This window comes from Cydia pomonella, chromosome 17 (assembly GCF_033807575.1).
Source record: "Cydia pomonella isolate Wapato2018A chromosome 17, ilCydPomo1, whole genome shotgun sequence".
Lineage (NCBI taxonomy): Eukaryota > Metazoa > Arthropoda > Insecta > Lepidoptera > Tortricidae > Cydia > Cydia pomonella.
In genome coordinates this window covers 5,633,479-5,654,074 of record NC_084719.1, presented here as the reverse complement: position 1 = coordinate 5,654,074, position 20,596 = coordinate 5,633,479, and the positions used below count along the sequence as shown (strand labels likewise).

General features: G+C 38.1%; 1 protein-coding gene across 3 annotated transcripts; it reads right to left on the bottom strand.

Annotated features, from left to right (window-relative positions):
- Window positions 1-288: 288 nt before the first annotated feature.
- On the bottom strand, window positions 289-20,242 carry LOC133527285 (tropomyosin-1). Of its 3 annotated transcripts, XR_009800852.1 has the most exons (9): window positions 20,084-20,241; window positions 8,858-9,021; window positions 7,769-7,923; window positions 6,604-6,708; window positions 5,651-5,768; window positions 4,002-4,103; window positions 3,472-3,649; window positions 916-1,661; window positions 289-582 (listed from the first exon to the last, which is right to left on the bottom strand). XR_009800852.1 is itself a non-coding variant. In XM_061864256.1 (8 exons), the coding sequence occupies exons 2-8, from the start codon at window positions 8,969-8,971 to the stop codon at window positions 500-502; spliced, it is 855 nt and encodes a 284-aa protein (XP_061720240.1). In that variant the 5' UTR covers window positions 8,972-9,021; window positions 20,084-20,241; the 3' UTR covers window positions 289-499. The 3 variants fall into 3 exon arrangements, 2 of the variants coding, with proteins under 2 accessions (XP_061720240.1, XP_061720241.1); XM_061864256.1 differs by lacking the exon at window positions 916-1,661; XM_061864257.1 differs by lacking the exons at window positions 289-582; window positions 916-1,661 and adding an exon at window positions 1,711-2,043 and having other exon boundaries at window positions 20,084-20,242.
- Between the last annotated feature and the right edge of the window lie 354 nt (window positions 20,243-20,596).

Sequence of the window (20,596 nt, the reverse complement as noted above, 5' to 3'; positions counted from 1 at the left end):
AAAACAGAATAAAATAAATATTTAAGGAGGGCTCCCAGCTCCCATAGAACAAACATTTTTTTCCGTTTTTATAAATAATGGGACTGAACCCTTCGTGCGCGAGTCCGACTCGCACTTGGCCGGTTTTTTTTTACAAGACTGTGGGTACTTAGTATCAAGTGAAAGTATGTTTGTAGCAAAAATTCTCTAGCAACCTAGTATTATAGGTCTCATGCGGCTATAGAGGTACTTCATTATTATTGATCCTGAGTGTTAAGAAATGGATTAAAATAAAATAAGAAATCAAAAGATGTTATAAATTAATTTTATTCAAAATCGTAAATAAATTTACATAAAATAATAAATATCATTACATCACGATAGTCGATGTTCTTTTCTGCAGGCAGCAGTATGAATTGTTACATCATAGACAAACGCTCGAGTCTCTCTCTGTCGCACGAGTGTGATAGAAAGAGATAGCTCATGGGTTTGTATTGGAGTGCGCGGGAGCTTATTTTTTTTAATATCCGGCCAGCTCGGCGAAGGTGGAGTCCATCTCGTCGGCCAGGGACTTGTATCTGTCCTTGTTGATGCCCAGCTCGTCTGTGGAACGGATATTTTTTATTAGAATTTATCTAGAAACTTGGCTGCTCCTCTACATTGGTGCTCTATCGTCTAAATTGATGGTGAAATTAGTTTATGAAAAGCGAATTGAACGTTATAGCATTTAATATGAAATATTATTTGTGAAGTCAGAAAGTTACTAGAATTATTATGTTACTAATTAAATTTAATTTGCAGCGCAAGCGTCGGCTTTATTTGCTACACTATTAAATTCTACTTTAGAATAATTTTGGCGAATAGCAAAGTTCAAACAGATGTCTAAACTTGTCTACTTGCCCTAACTAGTCTAATTTAATTAAGAACAACCAGTACCTTGAAAGCATTGTCCGCCGGTAGCAGCAAAGCGTAAGACATGTTAGTCACAACACGAAAAGCGGGGCCTTAAATCTATGCGATCTATACAGGATTGTCTGAACGTCAGCTTCTAGCGTGCTCGGAATTTAAACTTTATTTCCATGCATTAAGACAGCTTTTGCATCCATTATGCAAAAACCACCGTCGTCATTTAGAATCTTCGTGACAAGGATTTGCAAGCTTTACCTAAATGCCTTGTCACAAATTGCTCCAAAAGACGATAATTTTATTTTCAAGCTAAACTACTTTACACAGACAAAGTTTACTAGACGCTCAGCTAAAAGAACACGGTTTTACACTATGTTAATACCAAAGAAAGTTAAATGTGAAAACAGTATTACAATGATTTCCGATTCTTTTTTAGTCCTTTGCCGAGAAACAATAAATGCGCTCGTTATTTTTTCGTCTAAAAACGTGTTCTGGCTCAAATGTCAACAATCCTCTAAAGAACAGGGGGATTAGTGTGAAAGAAGATTAAAACGGAAATGGCTGCGCTGATTCTCTCATCAGCTACACGTAATAACGCGTAGGCAAGGAGTCTAAACTCCTCGAAGGGCATACAAAATGGACTCTACGGATAACTTGTGTTGGACGTTTTTGTCTTAAACTAAGCTAGGGAAGTTAGTATCCTGTGAGTTCAGCGAATGTTCCGTCCAAGTCATCGCATATCGCCTTGTATTTCTCCTTCTCTTTCCACAATGAGTCTGGAAAATGGTGTTATGTGATAATAATAGTCCCTTTTGTAGCGAAAATCAGGATCGAAGTAAATAATGGAAAAGAAAAATGACCAACAATTATTAAGACAATTTTAGACCTTTGAAGTTCAGCGCATTGAGAATCTTCTTAAAATTGAGTTAGTGTGAAAAAAGTAAAGCATTAAAAGTAAAATAGAAGACGGCACCCATTCTCCTATCCTACATTGCAAAGGAGAATTCTCAATAGGTAAAGCTATGGGCTACGGAAAGCGCGTTGGACGGTTTGTCTTCAACTAAGCTGTAAGCAGTTAGTATCCTGTCAGTTCGGCGAATGTGCCGTCCAGATCATCGCAAATGGCCTTGTATTTCTCCTTCTCGTTGAATAACAAGTCTGGAAAATGGTGTTAAGTGACAATAATAGACCACTAAAACTAAAATCACGCGAGTTGATTCAAGTAAAAACAGTTCTGTATCAAATAATTATTTAAAATCGACGTGATCAATAGTTTAAATGGTGAATTTTAAAATCATATTTTAGTTTTTGAAGCTTGTTTTTGCCAATCAAATCGGCAATAGTGCATTACACTCTTCTGTTATAAGTACAATCCCATTAGGTAGGTATCAAGTTTCTTGGTTACCATATATCAATCATATTTTAATGCATTATTGTGAAAAACTTAGTTTTAAAGCCGATTAAAAAGCTTCAATAGAGAAGTTATAAAGTTCTCCTTAATTGTTAGATCCAGCGTTAATGAAGTTTGAAGAGCGCGCTTCGTATTACAATTTGTGATCAAAATTCAAGTCATTAGTAAACAATTTAAATCTGATATCGTTTATAATCCGCTGAAAAATGCTGAAAATAGCTTGGATAGTAAAATTATAGACTGCTATGTCATAAAATACATGAGCATGTTGAAGAAGAGAACATAAAGTCCTCTGCCTAACCTGTCCAGCAGGCGCCTATTTCACCACCTTGACATTTGACACCTGTGGCCCTCCCGCGATAAAAAAAAAAAAAATCGCGGTAGGGCCTCTGACAATGAAATTTTCCGGAACATTTCTTGGTTTGTAAGTAAAAATGGTAATACATATATACTTGTTGGACCAGCTATGTACGGTGAATTATCAACGTCAGGTGACAATTATTAGCGTGATAAAATAGAAACCTGGGGGCCTAGCCAAGATGACAATCTTTGGTAGAAAATGCCGAACGAAATTTAAATAATGTATGGAAATAGGCACGTGACTTTTCGTACCATCTGTCATACCGATACATTTTTAGGATTCCCTAGTCAACTATAGGAATTCTTATACGAGTAGTTTCACAATGTCCGTCTGTCTGTCCGCGGCTTTGCTCGGTGGTCGTTAGTGCTAGAAAGCAGCGATTTGGCATAGATATACAAATCAATCACACAACCAAAATGGTAGAATGAATACTAGATTTTTTTTATTTATTAAGTGTACTTATGGAAGAAATCGTAAAAGTAAAGCTTAGTGAAAACTTTCAATGAAAACTATAGCGAACTTGATCGGTTAAGCCGTTTTTGATATATCGCAAAAAGTCTTGCCTTCTTAGTACAAACAAAGGGTACTCGTACAAAGCGCCGCGAAGGTACTCCCTTCGCTGACTGGAGATGATTCTTACTAATAGCCCCCGTTAAAGGCAGACTACTGTGACTGATGTGTACCTACGGAGCCCTACACTGAGCATGGCCCGACATGCTCTTGTGCCGTTTTTTCTACTCGTCTGACTTTTGCCATCTTGGCTTAGCCTTCTAGACAAATGAAAAACAAAACATGTCCATAGACAACGTCGTACCTTCAAGCCTGTCGACCTCCTTCTGCAGTTTCTTGACGGTCTTCTCGGCGTATTCGGCGCGGGCCTCGGCCTCCTTCAGCTTGCTCGTGAGGGTCTTCAGCTGTTTCTTGAACTCTTCCACACGCTGGTTGGCCTTCTCCTCGGATACCTCCAGGGACTTTAGGGAGTTTCCTACGACCTGGGTAAGGTAAAATTAGAGTAGGTACGACTATGTCAATATACTGATGCAAATTTAGGCCTTTGAATTTACTCTCAAATCGCGGAATCGGTTCATCTGAATTGAATGTGAAAATTATATTTCCAAAACTATTTCGGTGTAAAGATTTATCTGTATTTTTTTGGCGAAATAATCAGTGATTTATGATTTTTCCTTAAAAATATTGATGTTCTCATTCCATAGCTGAATAGATAAAATAATCTTTTCGTAAATTGAGACGGTAGAAAAGAATGTTCTATCCCAATTCATGTTCAAACATTATGGGTTCAAACGGTCAGGAATTCAGGATCCTTATTATAAACTAAATAATTACCTTCAACTCCTCCTCAAGCTCGCCGATCTTGGAGTCTCCGGACTTAACACGGTCCTCGGCGACCTCCAGCTCGTCTTCAACGAAGGCCAGCTTGCGGGACACCTGGACATCATATTAGCTTAGTACCAATGCATGTTTACATAAGCAGGAAAATTTCGGAAACTTATGGTTTCTTTAATGAAAGATTCCTGCGAATTTTTCCTGAAATTTCTGAGAACTATTTCAACGTTTTGGAATGACTGGAGGGCATCGTGATGCAGCGAGAAAATGTTGCTTGCATCACCGATACCATGCTCAGCCAATTTTCTTTTTAGATTATTACTTTTAATTTAATACGTTTTTTTTATTGAAACTCTCTAATATATTGCATAAAGACACCGGGATACCGGAAGAAAAATAGAATATTACATATTAGATGTCGAATTGAACCGAAAAAAGTTGTAGTTTTAAAACCTGGGGCCATAGGGACCTAGCGCACGTCGTCTCTATAAGGAGATTTAGTTTTTTTATTATGTTTTACATTCTTTTTTGTGGATTTTTATTTTTATTACCAGTTGTGTTTTTACACAACAAATTTTAAAACAGCTTTAAAATCTGTGTTAATAAAAGGCTGAGGTACCGACTTCAGCTCCTTAATTTCGTCTTTCCGCAGTTTCACGGTCGCTCGTGAATTATATTCTAATGGTCATTTATTGCCCCTTTTACTTACATACTTTCCGCTACCTGCATTAACTTATAAATGCTATAAATGTTGGAAAGTAGGTCAAACTACAATGTAACTTTTCAAAGTAAACATTCACTATTGAATCTATATGTTTATACACATATTTAGGTACTTCTTAACTATACAATAATAATAAGAATTGAAGATAGCAAAGTTGCAAAAAGTTGAAGAAAATGAGAACTTTCCAAAATTCTAGAATTTCGCAATTCCGGAAACTTTCCGGTGGCATGAGTATCATGCGCCACGTGAAAAGACGAGCCTTGAGAATTTGTAGCTGTCACATTGTCTCCCTTTCCCCTCAACAAAAAGTGTGGACAACTGCGGGTTGTTAATTCCTAAAAGCACAACCAGAAAGCTCCTAGAGCCTATCCAAACTATAGAATTCCTCTGAAATTTGATTCTGTCTACTGAATTATATGGCGTTCATGGAAAATTAAATTCAAGGACATTGCTTGGCCGAGTGCACTCGATTCGATTACGAACTATCAATTGTGGACGCAAATACCAATTTTCGAAGTTATTTATCATTATGTAATTGGCAATTTATGTTGTTTAGTGCAAAACCAGTTTTTGTCAATATTGGTGATTTAACTTTACTTATGGAATTCGACAAAAAATTTGATTTGACTTATCAGATTTTTGTTATGATAACAGGCACACGAGCAGGCGAAACGTCTGATGGTAAGCAATTAATATTTCCTGGTACCATACCATAGGGTTTGCACGTGTTTTGCCAGCCTTTCAAGATGAGAGTAGGTACGATCTTTTCTTAAAAGTTTGAAGATCGTAACGGTCCGGGAATACCGCGGGCGACAGTTCATTCCACGGTTTAACTGTGCCAGACAGGACAACTGACTGAACAAATGTACAGTTGAGATCGATTTGTGTAACAATATCTCATAATATAAAAAAAGAACGAACGTACCTCGTCGGACTTGCCGTCGGCGTCCTCAGCGAGCAGACGCGCCTCCTTGAGCTGGTTGGTGAGCTGGTCCATACGCTCCTCGTCTTGTGCGGCCCTGTTCTCCAACACCTTGCACATACTGGAACATACAACACCTCATAAGTACCTAGCTAAGCACTCAACAAACTAAAATAACTCTAGAGGTCTTCAAAAATTACTACACTTCTAGTGTACCGCGAGCGGTTCAACTATATTTAGGGAGCCTTGATAACTTTCAGTAATATGCATCAGATCTGACAGTGGATACTTTTTTTTAATTCAAAAATAAGAGCTTCAGCTGCTTATAAGTATATTCCATCGCTGTAACCGCTTCCTCAAGCGACACGTCATGCCAGGCTGTACACGCTGGCGTGTCCATAAAGCACCATTTTCACCCCTTTATAGACTGGTCCATAAAGGGGTGAAAATGGTGATAAAAGATTTTTTTTATTTTACAGTGCTCTGCGCGTCCAGTACAATAACGTTGTTGGGGCTGCCCTGGCGCTGCAGCGCGTCGGGGATGTTCGCCGCATGGAGAACCGACGGTTTCCAAGCCGTGATGACGAAGCGGGGGGCGTCCCTGAGCGAGCGTGTTCGGGGCAGTACCAACACTCTCCTGAAGGTGATTGCTGAGAGGATGGACAGCCCTATCCTTATTCACTGGATGTCTCTGCATGCCATTCCAAATTGTAATTATACTTTCTACTAACACACTTAGCCGTAAGTCATTACTAACATAATATGGATGTTTTTGTCCGAAATAAATGCTTTCATTTCATTTCATTTCATTTAACAACTTCTCACGGACAAGTTGCTGGCGGAGGATAGTCTCATCATATTCGCCTTTTATAGCCCACTGCTGAGCATAGGCCTCTCTTCCAATACGCCACTTGTCCCAGTCTGGAGGTCTACTATTAAATTAATCTGGTACTGACCGGTTGTTCTCATCAGCGGACTGCTGGGCCTCGAGCAGCTTCTGCTGGGCAGTGCCGGACCTCTCCTCGGACTTCTCCAGGTCCTCCTCAATCTGCTGCACCTTCCTGTGTTGCGAGTATCACATTAATACAAATCGGATTATTTAAAGATAAAGATAAAATACATTTTTCTAGACGTCGACTTTAATGGTTGAATTTAGATTTCGTTTACCAAACTATAATTGCGTACTTTTCATGTGGCCCATACTTTTCATGTATGGGCCCCCAACTCAACTATAAAATTTCTTTCGCTACGTTGTAGTCAACTATAAAAACTATAAATTAACTAATCATGTGCCGCCGCGCTCCTGTAGAACGGCAGACGGGCGGGGCCTCGCGCGTTTATGTCTTTTGTACTATATTTTTGGCCTACTTAGTTACTTACCAATATTCATAACTTATTTAGGTTTTATAGTAAAAAAAAATATTTTTTATGACATGTAGAAAAAGTATTGTATACAATAGTGATATAATCAAGCTTTTCAATTTCGTACCTCACTTAGGCAACTCAGCAAGCATCGTTGCCTAAATATGGTACTCGACTGAAAAGCTCGAAATGGATCCAACGTAGTAGCGTGCTTTAAGTCAACATGTGGTCTACTTGGGTAACAAGTAACAAGTATTTTTTTCAATTTTGTATGCATAGTAGTGCCCACCAAGCATTATAGTTGTAACAGCCATTGGAAAACTTATTCAATGTATTTTCGTGCAACGAAGTCCAAATTCTAACTAGTTTTCACATACTGTTGCTGTGGCTGAGTAATTTTCAGAACCCCTACAATACATGGCCTAAGTATCATTTAAATAATCCCCTTTAGATCGACTCATATTTCTGGCCGCATTATTTACTTAATTATTTATTTATTTATGACATACATGATAATTATGATAAAATCGCAAACATCTTGTTAGTGCTGGTGGCCTAGCCATGTTGATTACTTGATTGATAACCGTCGACAGAAAACGCCAATAAAAACTTCTATAATATATATAAATGGTCCCGTGACTTTTCGTAGCGTGTCATCCCCTTAAATTTTTTTAAATATTTGTTTGGCGTACTTGTAGATGTGCAATTGTCATCTGGGTTGGCCCCTTGGCTAAACTGTATACGCTAGAAAGTCCAGACCTGTTGAGGGAGGCGACTTCAGCCTCGGTGGTGGTGAGGGTCTTCTCCTTCTCCTCGAGGGTCTTGGTGGCGGTCTCGAGCTGGTTCTTGCTCTGGGTGAGGATCTCCTCCACCTGCAGCAGCTTCTTCTGGAGCTCACGGACTTCCTCATTCACCTACGGAAAGAAAACACTTTGAATAAGACATGGTGTGGAAAGAGATGATCTATTTCAAACTACGATTTAAAGTCTAAACACTAATATAAAGACAAGTAAAATATAGGATTATTTAAGGCCTTTCTTTAATCAACAAATGACACTATAGTCCATCCCATTGGATAACTATTAAAGAAATGCTTTACAAAATATTTAATTTCTCACTTATTGCTGGACAATCTTAACGTAAATTGAAACGTACTAGTAGGTTTAGGTTTGCCTTAAGGAGTAAGACAGTGGGATGGATTGTGCTGTTGAAATTTCTCCTTACCTTCTCGGCGCGGAGGTTGGCATCCCTGGCCTGCTGCTCGCACATGAGCGCGCGGTCCAGCGCGTTGTCCTTCCCCAACAAGCCTTACCTTCTCGGCGCGGAGGTTGGCATGATGGCATCCCTGGGCTGCTGCTCGCACATGAGCGCGCGGTCCAGCGCGTTGTCCTTCCCCAACAAGCCTTACCTTCTCGGCACGGAGGTTGGCATCCCTGGCCTGCTGCTCGCACATGGGCTCGCGGTCCAGCGCGTTGTCCTTCCCCAACAAGCCTTACCTTCTCGGCGTGGAGGTTGGCATCCCTGGCCTGCTGCTCGCACATGAGCACGCGGTCCAGCGCGTTGTCCTTCCCCAACAAGCCTTACCTTCTCGGCGTGGAGGTTGGCATCCCTGGCCTGCTGCTCGCACATGAGCGCGCGGTCCAGCGCGTTGTCCTTCCCCAACAAGCCTTACCTTCTCGGCGTGGAGATTGGCATCCCTGGCCTGCTGCTCGCACATGAGCGCACGGTCCAGCGCGTTGTCCTTCCCCAACAAGCCTTACCTTCTCGGCGTGGAGGTTGGCATCCCTGGCCTGCTGCTCGCACATGAGCGCGCGGTCCAGCGCGTTGTCCTTCCCCAACAAGCCATACCTTCTCGGCGCGGAGGTTGGCATCCCTGGCCTGCTGCTCGCAGGTGTCCGCCTTGTCCATGGCGTTATCCTTCTCCAGCTTCATCGCCTGCATCTTCTTCTTGATCGCGTCCATGGTGGCGGCTTTGTGTGTTTGCTTTTTCTACAGAAAATACGCCAATGGGCCTGGAATATGAAAAAAATACATGGTTTTTTTTTATTCTGATCATATTTAATAGTAGATTGTAGACCAAGGGTTGAAAGTGACCTATTTCACTCGAGACATTTTGGTGTTCGATTATAAAAACGGAACGGAAGAGATGTAAAAGTGAAGTAGTTATAAAAGTGGTAGACACGCATATAGTGACCTTTGCAGCCGAAGAAATACGGCGACTGAGCTTTATCAGTTATCATTTCTGAATATATATTTTAGTAGACTACAAAACATCTTGTATATAACTAATATTTGACCCTGCCTATGAAGGCGATGGTCCCGGGTTCAAATCCTGGTAAGGGCATTTTTTTGTGTAATGAGCACATTTGTTCCTGAATCATGGGTGTTTTCTATGTATTTAAGTATTTATAATATTATATTTATCGTTGTATAAGTACCCACAACACAAGCCTTATTGAGCTTACTGTGGGACTTAGTCAATTTGTGTAATAATGTCCTATAATATTTAATCATTTATAATATAAAATAGAACAGCGGTATTCAAGGTGATATGTCACCAAATACCTACAACACAGTTTTGGCACGATATCTAATTAGTTTGTAATGTCCGCACTAATATTTATATCTGATAAATACCTTCTATCTGTAACTAATTAATTTCCTTTGCCAATACCTGCGATTTGATTACCTATATGTAGGTAAGATCCAAGAGAAACTTCTATTTAAATATTACGTTTGGACATGTGTAGGTACAATAGGTACATATCTATTAATCTGTGTCTTTTGCAATTGTTCTTAATTAATTGTTGGCTTATTTACACAAAATTCCCGAGTTCATCCAAATTCGAACCCGATATGTTAATACCATACGTTAGTATTTATGTGCCTATCGACAAAAAATGCAGTATTTTCTGACTAAAAGATTATGAAAACATATAATCAGGATTTTAGTAGATGTTGAGCAATTCAATAATATTTTTACCTACTAAGCCGTATTTGATATATGATATTTGATGCGTATTTTTAATAACGTGTATTAACGAAGCTAGCAAAGTGTATTAACAAGTATTTCTCTAAGAACGGAACGAATATCGGCTATCGCAAAAATCGAATTCGAAGAAAGTCGCGCTCTTACATTATGAAAACGACAGGGATGCAGAAAGAAAGCCTCCTAATTTCGATGTTCAAAAACTCTATCATAAATATCATATCTCGGAGCACATTAGTATGCGCGACGGGAGCTGCGTTATATAATTCTACGACCTTGTTTTTTTTCTTCAGCGAACTAATTTCATTTGGCTGTCATTTCTGTAGGTAAGCAAATATATAAAAATGTTACCATCCAATGTATGTTTATACGGGACAAATCTTGCAAGTTAAATTTGACCCACTTCTAATGAAGCTGAAAATTTGCATACATATGTGAGTCGGGTGACAATTATGGTACAATCGAGCTGATCTGATGATGGAGACAGGAGGTGGCCATAGAAACTCGTTGATAAAATAACACAACCTAATTGTTTGGGGTTTTTATAATTGTTTGGGGTTTTTAGAGTAGCCTGTGTAAGAAAAGTACAGTCAGCGATAAAAGTTTGAACGAAAAAAATGTTTTTGCCAAATCTTATTAGAGATGCAGGTTATATTGTATCGCTTTCAATTGGGTGCCTATTTGAGTACCCATGCGAGATTCTGGGATCAAAATAGAATTAGTGGCATAATTTATGATTGTATAACTAATAGGATCGATATTTGCATATTTAATGAGCTCATGGCAACTAATGAACCGGTCCCGATATTCGTAATACCTACCATCTACGGCGTCTACCTATGCGGTATATTGACCAGTACAGGGATGATCCCCGCCGACGCTTAGTTATACAAGTTGCGCTGGCCTTAGCTTACTAATAATTACAAAATGTTTTGTGTATATCTGAACAGACGGAGTGTTTACCATTTACCATCCATGCACCACTAATCACCTTGTTTTGTTTAAGTGTATCGGCAGATTTTATTTTACTGTATGTTTGAATACCCTCTATATTTTTAGTTCTTTCCCTAATTTCATGCAAAATAAATGTATTTGTATAGCTTTAAGTTCTCATGTAAGTGAATTGTCAAATTCTTAGTGAGAAATAAAGAATCTTAAACCTAAAATTTATGATTCTTAATGTGTCAAATAAGCATGATTAAGCCATAACATTTTGTGTTATTATGTAAAATGTATTATTTTTAGTACAAGTACTGAAAATTGTTTTTTCGTTTATTCTAAAGCGAGGCGTAGACTAGCAAGAACTTGCATGCAATTTAAGTTACATTGCCAGCCAGTAACGTAAACTGCATTCAAAAGTTTGATCAGAAACCGCAATGTAATGAAAATTGCAAGCAAGTTCTTGCTAGTCTACCCAGCTGTAGTTCAAAAATGTCTAATAACTAATTAAGACCTACTAAGAACCTAATATCATCTTCCTATTAAATTCAGACTGTCGGTTTTGTTAGCAACACGAATTCTTTTTCCATAATTTTATATTTATATTCCGGAATTTTACATTAGATCGTTTAGGGCGTAATAAAAGTAACAAACCACCAGATTATGTCATGTATAATGGCTTTTCCTGCATGGAATTATGCAACTCCTGGCATGGGGCCAATACCAGATGGGTGCATAATAATTAAACGCATTCGGGTTCACTTTTTGTAATCGAAATAATTTTAGTAAGTTTGTTTACAATACTTTCATATTTTCGTTAGGTGAAATAGAATGAATTTAAATTTTAACTGTATTCAGTTCAAAGACTAGGTGAAATTGTGACTAATTCATTCTAATTTTAAGTTCAAAGACTATTAAGTATTGTTTTAAAAATATGTTATTCAGGGTTGGCAAATACATGCGGAACATAATGTCTGACATATGTACACATCTGACAGCAGGCAATTTTCAGAATATTTTCGCACATTTTCGGCGTTATCCTAGTAAATTTGAGTCGGATGGTCGGTTTTAACTGTTTAAAATTCATCAGCTTGTTAGCATAGAAACTTAATTTTAGATAGCTCCACAGAAATAAGTCAAAAGCTGCAAAATTTTGAGAATTTGGGTGCCAATCACTATCACTGTTTCTCGGAATGAATCGAGCAAACAACGTGTTTTAAACAACACAAATATTTAAATAATTGCTTGCTGCTAGAGGTAGACATTTGGCAAATCATCTTCCTCATACAATTGCCAACCCTGAATAATTTATTCATGAAAAATTATTCAATAAATTTTGTAAATTTTTCACTTAATTTCATTATGAAATGAAATGCACTCACGATGTAAATATAACATTTAAGTCAATTCACGAAAGAAAGTAGTTTAAATATTTATAAACATTATTTTAATACGATTCAAAATGTGCCTAATCGAAAGAAACGTTGACAATAGATTAAATCAATTATAACGCTGATGTTCTCAAGATGTTCTCAAATAATTCATGCATCCACAGACATAACAGTTTCTTTGCCTAAAAGCTCTAGTAAAACAAATCTTGGCAGTTGCGAAAATATCTGTCGGCAGCATGACGTGAAGATATTTCTAGACTTTCCAGAATATCTGTTCTGAACCACTGATGCGTCAAGTCTCTGTGAATCTGGTCTCTCTGGTCAATTCTCTTAAACTAGCGGGTCTGTCAGCTGTAGACCTCGCGAGCGAAATATAATATAAAAACATATTTCTTTTTCTGTATTTAATTAAATCATTATTACTAAAAAACGATAGATAACGCAAAAAAAGGCGAACTTAATGCTATATGACACTCTCCTGCAGCTGTTTTTGTCATATTTTCCAATAATTTCAGCCATGTAAGAGCCCTCCGTCAGCTGTCGGACCTACAATACAATATTTATTGGTGTGCGTATGAGTAGGCATACTGTGTTTTGTAGTGTGCGTGACCGCTAAAGAGGGCGCCCCCGCCGCGGTCCGACTACGCGGATGTAGGATCTACGCCTACCGCGAAAACAGAAATTCGCAAATTGCGGGGTTATTTCTCTTTTACTCTCACTAAGACGTAATTAGAGTGACAGAGAATAATTTTCACGGTAGGCCCCGTGATGGCGGATCGGACAATGTGAAAACGCTCTAAAATAATAAACAACTACAAGCTATAATTAACTTGTTTTTAATATTACCCAATAACCATTCTACGGATGCTGTGACTACAGCGGAAATGATGTCATACGTTTCAGAAAATAAATTATCCTAATAGCCATACTGAATTTGAGTATTTGACTACTAGTCAAATCAGTTTCTTTATTCGAACTGTCAAAACGATTTGCCACAATGGAATTTATATGAAACACTAGCAAATGACGTCACGGTCAAGTCGCCTACTCTTTATAATTCTATACGAATTATAAAATAGGAAGTGTCTAAAAATAACTGCTGTCTACGTTTATCTATTTTATCTATGTTTATCTATTTCGTGCATGGTGTGAAATAATTTATTTTAAATACAGTCAAATATCCTATAGTTAACGTAAACATTGATCAAAATAAATGTCATGATTTTAGCAGAATGTGTATATTATATTTCTGAAAATCCTAAATCCGCATATTCAGTGATTTAATCAGGTCTAACGTGATATATTTTCATTAAGTATTTTTACCTCATCCGATATTTCAGCTGGGTTGCACCAGCCGTGGTCACGGTGACGGGTATCTTAGGTCGCTTGTAGACGTTCGGCGTTTTCACCGGACATTTGTCCGCGTTCGGCGATGAAGTCTTGTTTTCTTGGTCGGTAGCCACATACGAAACTGGACGTAGTCGCGTAACACAGTCCGTTGTCCGGCGAAAATACCGGACGTCTACAACCTATCTTAGTACTGCTAATATCGGTATAGCAGTAATATTCAAGTAGCCTTCATATAAATATTAATTTAACCTATTTGAACAGATTTAATAACATTTCATTTAGTTTTTCATAGAAATATCGAAATTTTACCGAGATATACGAATTAATGTTTTATTTTTAAATTTTATTCAGCTAATCTGATAATTCATTGTTCTTACCTAAAAAGCCTTTTAAATTAAAATAAATATTTATTACAAATGTAAGGCGATATTTAGGTGTTTGTTTTGATTATATCGATAACGATCCGGAATCGTAAATGACCTTAATGAACCAAAATGAACGCATTATAACCGCTTCGTTGTTGCCGGTGTCCAAGGGCGACGGTATTCGCTTACCATCAGGCGACCGCATAACCAGAGGTTAGTTAGTTTTTAGGCTTTAATGAACACACTTTCAGAGGTTTTATCAGACGACTTTTATTTTTCCAAATAAAATAATTCAGCAAGCAACTTTGTTTTAACTCAAAACGTGGCATTTAATGCCGCGACGTCACAACTGTCACAAGTCACCATCATGTACAGTCAACCAATTTGAATCCTAGGCCACTATAGAACCTTGTCGCTTTAGCTAGTCTATACATGACATGCATCACTCAATAAGCACTGTCGTAGAAGTCATTATGACATGGTTCTATAGTGGCCTAGGAATCAAATTGGTTGACCGTACGAAATCCATTGCCGCTAAAAAAATCAGAAATTAATTATGCTCTAGTAGTTAAGACTAAATTTGAAAAATCTTTCAGAATCGTTTATAGCGCTAAAACCTACGTCTAGTATAAGTTTGCGGTTACTTATATAAAAAAATACACACTATGTAATAGGTAAACGTCATTTTAAGTAGCCCTTTCTGTAATACTATATACTTACTGTAATATATGTAGTGTTACTGAATGACCGAGAAATATAAACTACATGGATAATCCCTGGGGCGATCCCTCTGGGTATTTTCTCGTGTGTAATGAATTTGGTAGGCAACAGTCTGAAACCCCAATCGATACTATATTACCTCTATGGTTAAATGTGCATATTAATACCAACTTTAGACGACATACATAACTTCAGGAGTCCTTCATAAGAGGTTTAACAAGTAGCGTTTCGCTTTGATAAATGAAAATTTTGTTAATTGTATGAATTTGATTAAGTTCATACACCTATCCTATACATATCCATTTTTTTTTATATTAATTATTGTAATGTTTTTATACAGATATATTTACCCTACATTATCTAAGTGCGTGTCCAATACAATTGGACATTTGCAGTGGCCACGTATGTAACTCATGAAAGTGCTTACCTACTCGTCATTTTAAGGTAAAGCCTGACCAGTAATATATGATCACGCGCCATATTGCGGAATTTCATTGGAACTAAAGTGAACTGTCACCTACATGAGAAATAAAACTGGCCAAAAGCATGTCGGGCCACGCTCAGTGTAGGGTTCCGTAGTTACTCTTCCGTCACAATAAGCTAAACTGGAGCTTAAAGTATAGTAAATTGTTAACCAAGGGATGAAACGGTACCTTTGCATAAGCAGTACCTAATTAAAGTAAGTCTTTTTACTATGAAGGGGAAACTTTTTGCGATAACTCAAAAACAACTAAATTGATCATGTCCGCTATAGTTTTCATTTAATGTATTTCTTAAGCTCTACTTCCACGATTTTTTTCATATTTTTTGGACCTATGGTTCAAAAGTTAGAGGGGGGGGACACATTTTTTTTTTCTTTCGGAGCGATTATCTCCGAATATATTTACTTTATCAAAAAATGTTTGTTTAAGACCCCTATTAGTTTTGAAAGACCTTTCCAACGATACCCCACACTGTAGGGTTGAAGCAAAAAAAAATTTCACCTCCAATTTACGTGTAGGGGAGGTACCCTTAAAAAAATTAAATTTTTAGATTTTATTGTACGACTTTGTTGGCTTTATTGATTTATATATCCATACCAAATTTCAGCTTTCTAGCACTAACGACCACGGAGCAAAGCCTCGGACAGACAGACAGACAGACAGACAGACAGACAGACGGACATGGCGAAACTATAAGGGTTCCTAGTTGACTACGGAACCCTAAAAAAGCGCCGTCTTGACAATGATCATATATTTTTGGTCAGGTTTGAAATGTAGCTAACATATACATACATATAATCACGCCTATTTCCCGAAGGGGTAGGCAGAGACCACGGATTTTATTATTTTTATTTTTTAGCTAACAGTTTTTATTAATCGACATAGAACTTTTTTTTATATATATAAAACAAATATATATAGGTATTCAAAAGGTAGTCAAAATATTTAATTTGTGACCCATTTGGTACCTTGTCTCAGTGACAATAGTATGAAGTCTCTAGCGACTTTCATGTTGTTTGTCACTGTGACAAGGTACGAAATGAATCACCAATTAAATTTTTTGACTACTTATACCTATGCTCATTTATTTTATTATTCGTCTTCGTGTTTGTTTAAAAGTAAATAAATCCCTGGCACAGAATAGCGGCACAGTTATTATTTTTGTCCGTAGATCTGGGCTGCAGATCATCGTACATATAAATTAATTATTGCAGACTAAAATAGCCCGTATCAATCAATATCGGTTGCAGACTTGCACCCGTCGCGCTGAGACTTCTGGCCTACCTACTTGTAAAGCTGTGTTGTTAAATCCCAGATCTGTGCTGTTCTTGAATACAATAAATTTAACAGCATGGTGTTCGTGAGAGAAGAAAAATCCGTAGGTTAGTATCTATATACCTACTAACCTACGCAGTTTTCTTCTCTCGCGAACATCATGCTGTTAAATTCACCTATGGTGCTGTATGGCGTATGTCTTTCTACTGTATCAATGATATATATAAATAAAGTATAAGAAAAAAACGTGCTTCGAAAAACCAAGAAAAATATATACTCGAATAGATGGGGATATACCTTTGGCCTATACTCGAGTATAACTTTGTTGCAATTTGTGATAAAGTTATAAAACAATTGTTATACAACATGTTATGCATTTTCACCAGTGTGGAAGCAATTCAAACATCAAAAAAGTTGTAACAAATGTTATAAAATGTTAGTGAATGTTATCGTGTTATATAACACTTTGTAACACCAATGTGGGAGCACTTTTAGAACTATCGGGACAAAAAGACTATTTAGTCAAATAAGTGGTTGTGTAGATGTGTTTTGGTGTCCATGACTATTAAATGAACTGTAAAAAGTATGTAAGGATGCGATTCCACATTACTTTTCACAGCTTGTGACATTGCAGACATTTTGACATGTCACATAAAACGTTGCATTCCGAATTGCAAAATTTGAAAATTTCTATATATATTGTTATTATTCTTAAAAGCAGTTCTTGACGTCATTCGACAATCTGTTATTTTAATTTATTCAGTCGTGATTAATGTGTTTTTAATGTTCTCCAGTTTTCAAATTCCAAAACTATGTAAAACTATCGACTACGTCCTCGCTAATTTCATCTGGCAGACGCCCAACATGTGGGCAGAAATTCGTGGCCCAATCTATCGTTAAAACCCACGTCAGATCTAATACCATTGTCTGTGTAATGTGACGAAAACCTATTTCAAATTGTACCTAGCATAACAACCGTTGCGCCAAGAAAACTCCTTCAATTGTTTACTATACCCTGTAAAGGAGCCCACTGATTATCAGTTCGCCGGACGATATCGGCCGGTCAGTTATTCGCGATTGTCAGCTTTTGCGAATAACCGACAGGCCGATATCGTCCGGCGAACTGGTAATCAGTGGGCGCCTTTGGACGAAATTCAAATCTGGCTTTTAATGGAAGATCTATCTTACTGAATATGATTTATGTTTGTACCTCTTACCCCCTTTCATAAACTTTACGAGCCACAATTAGTTAATTTGTTTTATCGTTTTCTTAAAGACGCGCTGGTGGCCTAGCGCTAAGAGCGTGCGACTTGCAATCCGGAGGTCGCGGGTTCAAACCCCGGCTCGTACCAATGAGTTTTTCGGAACTTATGTACGAAATATCATTTGATATTTACCAGTCGCTTTTCGGTGAAGGAAAACATTGTGAGGAAACCGGACTAATCCCAACAAAGCCTAGTGTACCCTCTGGGTTGGAAGATCAGATGGTAGTCGCTTTCGTAAAAACTAGTGCCTACGCCAAATCTTGGGATTAGTTGTCAAAGCGGACCCCAGGCTCCCATGAGCCGTGGCAAAATCGGGACAACGCGAGGAAGAAGTTTATAGCATTAAGAAAAACGTTTATGAATAACGTTATATTAAATATATAAGTATACAAGTTAGCAACTAACTAGAGTTTATGATACTAAGTTTATGGCAAAAAAATCATTTTCACAATTTCATTCATTTTTTATCGCTAACTTTTTTTTCTTCCCACAGGCTAGCGACAATAGGCGGAATACTCATCGAGACAATTCTAAAATCCCCAAACACAATAAGTTTGTGTTGTTTCATCACAGAGTTCCTAAGGCCATCTCCTGTCTCCATCATCAGATCAACTCGATGGTACCATAATATTGCATTGGGTGACTTACATATGTATGCGAATTTTCAGCTCAATCGGATATCGGGGAAGTGGATCAAATTTAGCTTTCAAGATTTGACTCACTCGTACATACATACTAACAGAGCAAGTTAAATAAAAGCTTGTAAAACGCACGCAATGTTTTTATGTTATCCATCCAATTCATAAAAATGTAATTGAAAGAGTTTTTTGGAATTATATTAATTTGGGGGTTTATATTAAATCCGATTGGGGTTTATATCCGCGAACCAAAACCTCCCAGTAGCTTTACTTTGACAGCTGACTTAGCTTGGGTATATACCTACAAAAATTACAAAAATACAGGGCATCTTTGTGAATTAAAATGTTATATAGCGAATAATGCGATTTATTATTTATTTAATCTTTATTGCACAATACATTAAGGTACAAATGGCGGACTTAATGCCTTAAGGCATTCTCTACCAGTCAACCAATGGGTTAAGCCAGAAAGATTAAGTAGGTGCAGTGTCTTTTAAAGTAAATGAATTTGTAACCGAGACTATATATGAATATAAACTATATATTGATAAACTTACAAATATACTTAATACAAATAAACATACATATATTAATACATACATAATTATACCCAGTGTGAATCATTAAGTTGATGAAGAAGAAAGTTTGTCAAGGAAATACTTGCGCAACATGCGCTTGAATGTGAATTTAATTTAATAGGGATTCAATTGCCGCCAAAAAAACGCGCGATTTATTAATGGAATGACTTATTAGACAGTATTTTCAACCAAGAGAAAATGTATTCAGTCAAATCACGATTTTAGCTTACTATTTAAATGAATCGGAGTTTATATCGTATAAATGTTCAGTAAAACTTTAAAGAAATTCCTCATACTAACTCTCCTTTTTATTTTACTGAAATTTAAACCACTTGTATCAGAAGCATCTCTGTCTCCGGCCCAAATATTTCAGAAGCGGCCTCAGATCGCGTTTGATCCCGTGCCAACATTCCCCACTGTCACTTACAGCTGTTAACTACCATATCAAAACTACCTGACACTAAAAAGTTCGGATCAACTTTACGCTCAAACCCTAGTGTATGCTAAAGTTGGATCATATCATTTTCAAGCGTGTTTCACAGTGTGAATGTGTGCGAATCGTGTAATCTCTGTGTGAGATGAGCGTATAAATAGATCATTGGAAAACGGAAACATTCGACATGTAAAGCTCCAAGTGACATTCCAAAGCGCCCTAATTACTTGATATATGGGCCATGTCTAATTCTAAATAAAAATTGAGGCGAGTTTCCTAAATAAACGTCCGTGCGCATGCCGCAAATAGGTCGGAGCGAAGGCGGGCGTGTGGGCGGGACGAGGTATTTTCAGCGAGGCCGCGCCGCCGCTGAAACCCGAGTCACAGTAGCGCGGGCGCACCATAAGAAGTATCGCGTTCACTTTCACACCGTGACGTCACTTAGAACCCAAAAAAGAACACAATCCAGAGTTAGGATACTCCACACTGCACAGGCACAAAATCCACTTCCTGGTCACAAGGTGGTTGGCTGCAGGGCCGGATTAAGCCAAGTATTAGTCCTGATAAGTAGGGTCGCGGACGGCGAGGGCCCCCAGGCAGTACACTGCCTCAATCCGGCCCCGGTGGAGTACCCGCGCTCCTCACTCACCTCACGAGCGGGCTGTTCACACGGCGGAGCGACACGCACTGCGCGAGCGCCGCACACCGAGCGCCCGCCCTGCTATTTTCGGTGCCAAAAATCCAGGATCCGATAGCGAGAGACTCTGCTGCCCGTCACGCTCTCGCGCGTCTTTTCAGCTACAAAACTATTCCAATTCAAAGGGTATAACGATGATGCATCGAGGTTCGGGTCGATAGATCGATGCACTGCTCGCAGTCAATGCCGGCTAAATCTGTCGTGATTTGTCAACCGTCTTGCTCGCACACTTGCAGATTTTCTCCGTTTTGCCGAACATTCTGCTTTATCGCCTGGACTATATTTAGCCGGTATCGGACGCCATGGATCGTGCTTTCATCGCGGTAACATAATCTATGACGGTGTCTGTAAATAAAGTTTGTTTGTATTCATTGCGTTAAACTTAAAAGCCGAACGAGTTTATAGAGGCGCTCCTTGTTTATCCTATAGTCCTTAACTGGTTAAAACGATCTCAAAGTTCAATAA